Source organism: Macrobrachium rosenbergii, chromosome 26 (assembly GCF_040412425.1).
Source record: "Macrobrachium rosenbergii isolate ZJJX-2024 chromosome 26, ASM4041242v1, whole genome shotgun sequence".
NCBI classification, from domain to species: Eukaryota; Metazoa; Arthropoda; class Malacostraca; order Decapoda; family Palaemonidae; genus Macrobrachium; species Macrobrachium rosenbergii.
This window is the reverse complement of record NC_089766.1, coordinates 43230423-43241197: the sequence shown is the minus strand read 5'-3', so window position 1 is coordinate 43241197 and position 10775 is coordinate 43230423. Positions and strand designations below refer to the sequence as shown.

The window sequence follows — 10775 nt, the reverse complement described above, 5'->3', positions numbered from 1 at the left end:
GAATGCCATTGATAGAAGAAAGAATATGAATGAAGGCATAGTAAAAGGAACGAAGGGGGTTGCAGCTAGGAGACGAAGGAACCTGCAAAGAACCTGAAGTAATGCCTACAGCGTACCGAGTGAGGTGCACTGACGGCACTGCCCCCACGGGGCAAAAGACAATAACTGCAGACCTCTTATCACAAAAAAAGTTATAGTCATTTCCGTACCAAGGAGTCTGCAATCACAATTTCGGTAGAGCTTCGAGCGCCTGATGGGGAAACTGGCGAAGAAGCTCAGAACAGGATTTGGTGTTTTGGCCTTGAAATTTGGGACGTGGAAGTGAGGGCTTCCATTTCAGGTCCTTTTAGAATTCGGTCTAGATATTTTGCTTGTGATATAACACCGCAATTTCTCTGGCTATTACAGTTTAAATAGCGTGATCTGTTAGAGAGAGAGAGAGAGAGAGAGAGAGAGAGAGAGAGAGAGAGAGAGAGAGAGAGAGAGAGAGAGAATTATATCTGTAGTCTTCTTGATGTACTGTTGGATGTTTTAACCGGTCCCTGAAAAGATATTCATATTTCACATGTGACGCGACTGTTTTATGTGAAAAGTTCTCTTCTTAAGTTTTTGAAAAATATTGTTTACCAACGTTTAAAAATAATATATATATATATATATATATATATATATATATATATATATATATATATATATATATATATATATATATATATATATATATATATATATCACAAATAACCTGCTTTTTGCCTAATACTGTACAGTACCAAGAGTCAGTTCTTCAAGATAACGGCGCCTTTCCTTATGCTGCAAAAACAGTCTGTTCTCTCTCATATTCTAGATATACCGTCATTCAGAAAAAGTGTTAGATATAAATATTATATTTTACTGAAAATGAGTTGCACTTATTCACTAATATTAGTAGGTTTGTTTGTCAACTTTGGAAAACCTGAAACTGATTATAAAGAGTAAGTTCGTTAATCTTAAATAATGGGTTATTATATTAATCTCCCTTGTACATGTATTTTTACTAGTTCATATTTGGGGCTTCTGAACACTATGGACGGTTTGCAAAAGTGTTTAAATATAACTTTCTTGGTATTTTGTATACACATCGGTGACAATACTACTTGATCTTCCAAATTGCATTTTATAATAAGATGGATTTCCTCTCCTGCATGTAATAACTATTTGAAAAATGAATAACTATTTGAAAAATGAATTATCCCAAGCATTCAAGAAAGAACATCAAAGGCATTATACCATTTATAATGTACAAAGTTTCTTATTCAGATATTAATTTCCATTTATCTCTATGTCTGTTAGAAGGTCTATTAAGAAGACCTGGAATACGAAGGCAGGACCCAAGTGAAGTTTAACAAAATTATGAGTTCTGATTTTTTTTTACTACGACTTTTTTGTAACGGGAACGAACACTAGATTCTAATTCATGAGGTGTAATATCGCTTCACATGGAATGACTTATGATTACTGCCGTTGCATTAGCTTCATCTTAGACTGAAAGAAGCTCGGAGAGATGGAATAATTAACATGTGGATTTCTGTCGTTCTTTTTATCAGTCTGAAGGGAATTTCGGGCAATTCAACACTGCGTTTCTTTTCACTTATCCTTTTGAGAATTACTTTGTCCTTCTCATCTACAAACTGAGCCCTTTTTGCTCTCTCTCTCCCTCTTCCCCCCCCCTCTCTCTCTCTCTAAAGGCCGAGATATCGTCGAGTTCTGCAACTGAATTCGAAATGTGTATCCTTTATGAGCTGTTCATCAAGATGAGGACAGAAGCATTAATTAAATATGGTAAACCGGCATCAAAACATTGGTCGTCGATATTGTAGACAAAGATATAAGCAACGGATTGTTAGAACTGACATTTATACACCTTCTCTGTAAAGTGGACGCAAGAGCAATTTCATGTAAAAATCTTGCAATGGTATTTACAATGCAAGAGAACTGCTTACCCTCAAATAATTTTAATTTAATGACTCGGTGTTCGGATTTACTTTTCACTGTAAAACTGGAATTCCATAATAAACTAGCTGGAAATGAAAAAGAACTGTCGCTGTTTTTTTTTTAATGAATTACCTGAATATATCTTAGAAGCGTTCCAGCTGTCAAATCATTGACTGTTCTATTCTATTTAAAATGAATCGCTAAAAGTGTTTAGCCCATTTTGGGGCAAAGAACCTGACATGGATCTTTATTTCGTTATATGTCTGGCGAGGAGGCGCGCCGCGACCAATCAAATCACTTAGTTGGACCACGTGGATTTCAGCCAATAGCAGAACGTCTCAGCTGTTGCAAGCGCAAGTCTGAGCTTGGTAGACCTTGACTTGAACGGCGCAGGGTCACAAACTCCTGGTCCTCTTAAGTCGAAAGAAACAGTCCACTTCCAGAGTCCAGACACTGAAGAGCCTAGATGTGCACTCAGACGCTCTTACTTTCGCCGCCACCGAAACTCGAACAATGAAGGTAAGACTTTGAAAACTTGCTTGCTCGTAGATAGATAGCTGGTGATCGTTGTAAAGTTATCCAAAGTAGTGTACGTGACCGCTGACATTACGAAAAACTTGTGTGAACAGAATATGCTGTGTAATCATCCGATTGGGGCTGAGCGCCCGTTTCACGGGAAACCACATTTCACAACACTCAACCGGATGTTGGTTTACGGGAAAGCACGTTTCACAAAACTCAACCGGTACTGGATGTTGTGTCCGGTTTACCGGGAAGTATGACCGATAATAAAACATGCCGAACCGGATGCTGTGTCCACTTACGAGTGTACATATTCATGAACTGAATGTTCTGGACGATTATAATAATGTTCGTGATTGTTGTATTGAATGATACTCTAGGCCATTCAAACGTTCTGTATATTGATAAGTGCGAAATAAATGATTTGTGGGCAAACTTTTTTTCTAAAATTCAATATTAGCATCTATTTTGATTAATTATAGCATAATTTTAGTATAATTGTAGCATGAATATATTTAGTTATCACCAAATATGTACAACAATATTTTTTTAATTATAATTATTTTTAATTATATAATAATTATGACTTCATAAATTGTGATTATTTGCTTGTTCAAACTATTAACTAACGATTGCGCCTTTCGTTCTCTTTTCAGGTTAGAACCTTCTATGGTGCCACAGGTGTTTGGGGGTTTTACCAAGTGGCCCCAATCATAATGATGAGGACAGTGCCGAAGAATTTGAAGACATTGATGTCGATAACGACGACAATGACCCTGACTCCCAACAGTACGTTGAAGCAGCTTTAGCTGATGATGCTGTTGAAGAGGAGAACCTCTTATCACCTCTGAGGAAGAAATGGAAAGGTAATTTTTTTTTTTTTTGTGGCACTCATGCTAATGTTCCTTTTCTCTTTTATTCATAGATATATATAATATATATATATATATATATATATATATATATATATATATATATATATATATATATATATATATATAGAGAGAGAGAGAGAGAGAGAGAGAGAGAGAGAGAGAGAGAGAGAGAGAGAGAGAGAGAGAGGTTTGGCATATGTGTGTTCCTTACAGATATTGGCAGTTGTTCTTTCTCTTTCCAGTAGTCAAGCGTGGCTGTGCCACCCTATCAGCAACAGTAGCAGAGGAGAAGGAGGATGAGGAAGCTGGCACTTCCAGCCAGGGTGCCACCGTTCAGAGGAATTGGGTGAAGGAGGACATAAGCAACCCACCACTGCCACCTTACGCACATGCAGGAACGTCGACTACTCCTGCCCCTTTCCTCTACCTCGGTGATCTCTTCGACATGGATCTTGTGAAGCACCTAGTCTATCAGACCAACATTTATGCTAGGCAGAACGACCTCAGGACGCCCATCAAAACTGACACATCGGAGATGCTTGTGTGTTCCTCGGCATCCTAATCTACATGGGTGTGGTCCACCTGCTTTCCACCGAGGATTACTGGGCCACTGACACAAGGGTGCCACAAGTGGCAGACTTCATGTTCCTTGGAGAGGTTTTGGCTCATGCGAGCAAGAATTCATTGATAACCAGCAAATTACTGCCACTCAAGACAGGTTTTACAACGTCAGGCCAGTGATCACTGCCATCACGAAGAACTTCCTGCACATCCCGGAAACACTTCATCAGAGTGTACATGAGGTTATGGTGGCCTATATGGGAACCAGAGCTGGAAATGTGCGCCAGTATATCTGTAAGAAGCCAGATAAATGGTGCTACAAGTTCTTTTGCAGGGCCAGTATAGATGGCATTATTCATGGTATACTCATGTATCAGGGATGGACTACCTTCATCGCCCACACAGCCCAGTTGCCTGAAGAAGAGGCCCTCATGAACATGAGTGCCAAAGTGGTCACCGCCCTCCTCAGGATAGTCAAGCACCCAAACTTCTTCACCAGCATTGGTCTCGTTGAGCACATGAGGGACACCTGCCAGTGCTGCTATGTTGGCATTGCAAGGGAGACCAGGACAGGAAACCCTGGCCTCATACCAACTGCCCAGCTCAACAGCAAGAAGACCAAACGAGGCACCATTAACTACAGGAGCTGTAATGGTGTTCTGGCATTGAATTGGAAGGACAACAAAGTAGTCAACACGATGTCCATTGATGCAGGAGTAGAACCCTTGGCTTCTGTCAAGAGGTATGACAGAGATGCCAAAGAGAAGGTTGATGTCCCATGTCCCGATGTGATAAAACAATACAACAGTAAAATGGTTGGCATTGACAAGAGTGACATGCTCACCCATCTGTACAAGACTCCCCTCAGGTCAAGATGCTGACCACTCAAGATTATCAGATATTGCACTGATGTATCCACTGCCAATGCCTGGCTAGTCTACAAGAGGGACGTCACAAGGATAAATGAGAAACCCACGCCCCTGAAGAATTTTCGCCTTTCCATCTCCAGGTACTGCAGGATGCACAGGAAGTCCAGAGTTTTCTCTCACCCCATGAGGAGGTCAAATAACACTCCTTCAATGCCCACTCATGAGTCTGTTGGGAAAGTGGTGCTCCCAACCAGAGGTCAGAGGTCACCAGAAGCTGTTAGGACCTCCACTCTCCATGTACCGGTCTTCACCACCATGAGGCAGACTTGTAAGAACTGCTCCACCAAGAAGAATATCCACAGTTGCAAGTGGATGTGCAACCTTTGCAGTGAGGCACTTTGTCTTTCTGATGCCAGGAACTGTTTTGTGCCGTATCATAGTGTTGTGATATGAATATGGACATTATTTTCTAGTGCTTTTTATTGAACTATTTGATTTTTTTTTACTGATGTAGATGTATTTTTGTAACTTTTTTTCTAGTAAAGGCATAAAAATTAGTTTACTTTCCTTTTCCTTATTCTTTATTATATCTTAGGTATAAATAAATAGTTCACTTTCCCTTTCCTTATTTTTATTACGTCTTATTTATTATAATATGATGAAATAATGTACAAAAGGTTCGGCTATTTTAATATAATAATGCTAGGAAATTAAGAATGTAAAAAAAACATGCTAAGTTATATTTATAAATATGAGAGGTAAAAATATTGAACATGGAATAAAGTTACTAAAATGCATTAGAAGGTAATGAAAATTTCTTGAAAAAGTTGATCTCAATCGGACAAAACATCCAGTTCAGGATACCGCTGCCAAAAAGACGATTTCCTGTGAACCGGGCATTGGTCCCATTGAGGACACTTCGTTGGGTGGGTCTATGACTCCATTTTTGCAAAGTAAAAAAAAAATGCACAGGAGTAAAAGTGCCTTAGATTTGGTTGTACTAAAATATACTAAGAACGCTTTTTGCTGCTACCATTATTTCTGGTAGTGCCCATTAAAGGGTTAAAACTTACTTTATTTTAATTACAACAATCGGACCTTTCTTTCCCTTGTGATTAGGCTATATATTTTAAATTCAATAAGTGAATCTTTCTTTCCCATGTGATTATATATTTTCAATACAATAACTGGACCTTTCTTTCCCCTTGTGATTCTAATTTGCACCTCTAAACCCCGGAAAAGCGAAAGCACAAAATCTGAGCATGACCAGCCTATTTGGGTCCTAAGACGACGAAGTGCAAAGAAAGCTACTTGTAGTTTCGAGCTTACTTATAAGAGGGCAGCCAAAAATGTGAAATGAAATCAACATTTCTTCTATACTGCTTGCAATTTGAACGTTCGCTGCTTTTTTTATTATAAAATTTCTGATGATCATTTAGAATCTAGGCCAAAGGCCAAGCGCTGGGACCTATGAGGTCATTCAGCGCTGAAACGGAAATTGACAGTAAGAAGGTCTGAAAGGTGTAACAGGAGGAAAGCCTCGCAGTTGCACGATGAAACAATTTTTAGAGAGGGTGGAAAGTCAGATGGAAGAGAATATGAGCGGAGGTACAGTAAAAGGAATGAGAGAGATTCCAGCTAGGGTCCGAAGGAACGCTGCAAAAACCCTTAAAGTAATGCCTACAGTGCACCACGTGAGGTGCATTGACAGCACTAACCCCCTACGGGGGATGGGTCCTTTATGCTGCTATATTGTCTCACACGTTCACTCTGTCCGCTCTCTCTCCCTGACCTTTTCCTTTTGTTCGTCAGCATGGTGCTTCTTCCCCAAAACAGAAACACGGTGCTCAGGTCAGAATCAGGAAGGTGTCGAAAAGCCTGTGGTCGACTCATCCATTGTCACGTGGAAGGGAGGGTGGGAGAGGTTACGCAAGAGAAATTCGGTGACTCCTTTGGAGGTCTCTTTAACCTCAACGTGTTCCAATGGCCCCTAGCTGCAACCCCTTTCACTCCTCTTACTGTACCTCCGTTCATATTCTCTTTCTTCCATCTTACTTTCCACCCTCACCTTACAATTGTTTCATAGTGCAACTGCGAGGTTTTTCCCCTGTTACACTTTTCAAACCTTCTTATTGTCATCTCTCAGTGCTTAGCCTTTTGCCTAAATTTTATATTTCATAATAAGAGACCCTAGTTTATTATTTAAACCATAATGGTTGTATGATGAATGTTAAGTGGTGTCGCAACAGACTTCGGCAGTGTAACTAGAACTGGATACATTCTCGAGTTAAAAGTCCAGAGGTGTTTGTCCTCTGAACTGTATTAAATTTACTGTAATTTAAACTGTCTTTTCAAGGAAATTATTATTATTATTATTATTATTATTATTATTATTATTATTATTATTATTATTATTATTATTATTGTTGTTGTTGTTGTTGTTGATGCAAAGTCGAAGAATAATAGCGGTCCAGTTAATAACAGGACAAACCGACCCATTCAGCGAAATTCGTGTCTCAATTTTCCTCTTACTATAAACAAATTATGACAGGTAAACAATCTACAAAATACTGCACTTAACTTTCGATAGCTCCTGGCGTCATCCTCAATGTGCTTGTGATCTGAGAGCTGTCTTTTGTAAACTGTTCATCTGTAGAGATGTGTAAATAACAAGAGCAGATTTATTATTATTATTATTATTATTATTATTATTATTATTATTAATTTCAATATTAAAAATAGAAATATTTGTCAATCATTTTCTCCATTGTTTTAACGGTTTTATTAGTTATTTCGTTTAACATATTTTATCACCACCACCCACTCCTCTCTCTCTCTCTCTCTCTCTCTCTAAAGCCAAAATATTTTCCATCATTAAGAAAACACACAATAAGTAAAAGATTAAAGCACTAAGAACTTTTACTCTTCTTCTACAGGATAATACTCAATTCTCATTCTTTCGCTTTTACGGCCTGCAGGACTTATTTATACCCTCTCATTTCACAAAACCATTCTAGTAAGTGCAGGGAACTGGAAATATGGAGATAAATGTAAGTTCCCTCCAGGAATGTCGATACAGCTACCTTCACCCATTAGTTACTATTCCATGAGAATGTTATGGCAACACTGCAGGTCTTTGTTTACCTTTTCCCACATGAATGCCTCTTCATATTGTAACAACAGTCGTGATTGGCTGGAGCAATTTATATGCCATGTTTCTTCATTTGCGTTTTTCTTTATTAACGGAAATCGCTGTATATAATGGGCTCATGATAATGTGGTTACATTTACAAAGAAATGAGCTACACGAATATAAAAGAGTAAGTTATTTGACGCTAGATCTAAATTAACAGGCAAAGTAAAAACGGTATTCCGTCTTTAGCAATACATCGCCAGCTTTCACCCACGCACGTGTTTGGATGAAGTCTGGGAAGTCATTAAGTTTACGAATTACTGTCTTAATTCTCGGCAGCTTGAGCTCACAGAACACCAGAATATTGCTTGTTACTATGATTTACTTTCAGTGTGTTCATAGCGAGCTTCGAGGCTGTTTGTTATACAGCGAATTGAAATTCGAATTCAAATTCATATTCAAATTCAAAACTTTATTCATATGAATACAAATAGTAAACATATACAAAAAATATAAGCATGGGTAAAGAAAAAAATTTATCCCTGTGTCTAACGACCTGATAAAATCAGCCAACACACAAATATGGATAATTACATATAATAATGATAAATCATATAGGCCAACACGGCTTTTAACGATTTATTGCATATGCATTATATTCTACATAAATATGCATGCTCATTCTTACCTAATTCATGGATAAAATCAAAAGACACCAATTAACTTATAAAACTGCTTGATGAATTTCTTTTAACATTTACCATTTACAGCCTTAAGGGACCTACAAGATTATATGTCGAGCCACGTGTCATATGAATAGCTCAAACGGAATCACCCCTGAACAGACTGTCAAAATCGCCCTACAGTTAAGATACACTGACTTCATAACCATGCGATTTTGAATGAGCACCGATATTGTCATGACTTATGCCTAGTGATGGCAGATAAATATGAGAGGTTTGAGTTATACTTGATGTAATGGCTTATCAATGTTATACCTATTTGCCTTAACTTCTTAAGAAAGCCGATAGGATTCCGTTTTGCTAAGTTATATAGTTTTGTATAATAATATGACTGCGTGATAAGTCTTATTATGTCGTCGATTCTTCGTTGATGGCTAGACATTTTTTTTCTGTCAGAGGGACTATGTTAGGCTAAAAAACTATTCTGCCTAATTCTGAGAAGTGCAGACAGAAGATATACTGGCATTAGATTAGTCTCTAGTTGCTTTGATGAAGAAAAAGGGTAGTAAATAAATAAACAAGCCATGTGCTATATCCTGAATTTTGTATGAACCCCATATATCAGCAGAAGAGCGACGTTGTACGTATAAGTTCAGGGAGAACTGTGGTTGAAGGATAACATGGCATAGGAAATCTCTCGATTTCTGTGGCTGAAAAAGCCAAATCAACGACTCCTTGAGTTGCCTAATAACAGTCGATTATTTTTGGTGGGAATCATTGGATAAATAATGAGGAATAAATTCTTTTGTTTATTAGGCATTGCTTTGGGCTTTTGTATCCTTTTCCCAACATTAGAGTAATTTATGCACAAAATACAGATAATATGCTTGTAACATTTATTTTTGTCTACCTGAAACGTGCTATCTTTACACCAAGGGCCATGGGGACTCATGAAGTTCAAGACTATGCAACTGAGGATTACCTGGCAACGTGAATGCAGGGTGAAGGTCAAGAAATCATTGTCTATGATGCTATCTCCAAACAAGAGATTAGGAGTAATACATCTCGTACTACTGAACAGAGTTTAACTCAAAGATGATTCATGGCAAAACTCACTGAAACAGGTTCTGGAGTCATTCAGTCAAGTTTAAAATCCACAGAACTTTACAAAGGAGGCTGTCTATTTTGATCTGTGTAATTCCTACACTCTAAATTAATTTTTCGTCTTTAATCAAAGGTGCTATAAATAAAAATCCAATTTGAATTACCCTTTTAGTTTCAATTATAAAAAAAAATTACAAGTCTAACGGATGATGAAAAATGCAGCACACTGCTTGACAATAGACTTGAGAAAAAACAAGACGACACTGCAGAAAATTTTATTTTCTGGTTCAGGCTTCGGTTACGGACGAGTCTGTAACCTTTTGATTAAAGTTCTTCCAGGAGGCAGGTCAAACAAAACATCCTTACCTCCTGAACAGAAACTTCAGCGTAGAGATAGAGGAAGTTCTACTGACAGGCATTGGCAATGTGTGATCCTCATTTGTTATTTCTGCAACCAGAACTATGCCAAGCCTTTTATATGATCTCTGCACGACATTCAACTGATAATTACGAAAACCAAAACATTAATCATATTAATAGATATAATTCAAATATATCATATACTACAGGATAGAGGCATAAACTTTCGTAAGAAAATATTACTACGCTAATTCATTAATTTCTTCTTCCTCGGTCATGGAAAAAGGTGAAAATCTATATTGATAGCATCACAAAAGCCGCAGGAATACTGAGAAGGAAATATGAGGATTAACAAAGAGTAGAATCAGCAAGAGATGATTGAGGGGACAAGATGCATGCAAAATGTGATTAACTGATGAATACGAGTCGAGAGAAGGAGACATGACAGCTCATTGCAGAGGTTCAAGACAGTTATGGAAAGTGGCTGTTGCAATCTCCGCCAACTACGGATGCATTAGACGGTCAGGAAGACACTATAAATCAGGTTATGCAAAGAAATAGGCAAAGGGCCTGTAATAAACTCTCTCAACCTGTTTACAGCTGCCAACAGTCAAATAACTGAAGTTCACAACGGTAGTCAGCAGAAAACTAAATCTATTTGTTCAAAGGAGGCGCAGTTCTAAAACAGACTGATTTA

At 37.9% G+C, this 10775-nt stretch overlaps 1 protein-coding gene across 1 annotated transcript; it reads left to right on the top strand.

The window, feature by feature from the left end:
- The first annotated feature begins 887 nt into the window (after nt 1–887).
- LOC136852754 (piggyBac transposable element-derived protein 3-like) lies at nt 888–5438 on the top strand. The gene is made up of 3 exons (XM_067127654.1): nt 888–2490; nt 3150–3359; nt 3611–5438. The coding sequence occupies exon 3, from the start codon at nt 4175–4177 to the stop codon at nt 4808–4810; it is 636 nt and encodes a 211-aa protein (XP_066983755.1). The 5' UTR covers nt 888–2490; nt 3150–3359; nt 3611–4174; the 3' UTR covers nt 4811–5438.
- The last annotated feature ends 5337 nt before the right edge of the window (nt 5439–10775 follow it).

Coding starts and splice junctions, on each gene's coding strand:
- LOC136852754 (XM_067127654.1), top strand. CDS start 4,175: ATGGTGGCCTATATGGGAACCAGAGCTGGAAATGTGCGCCAGTATATC.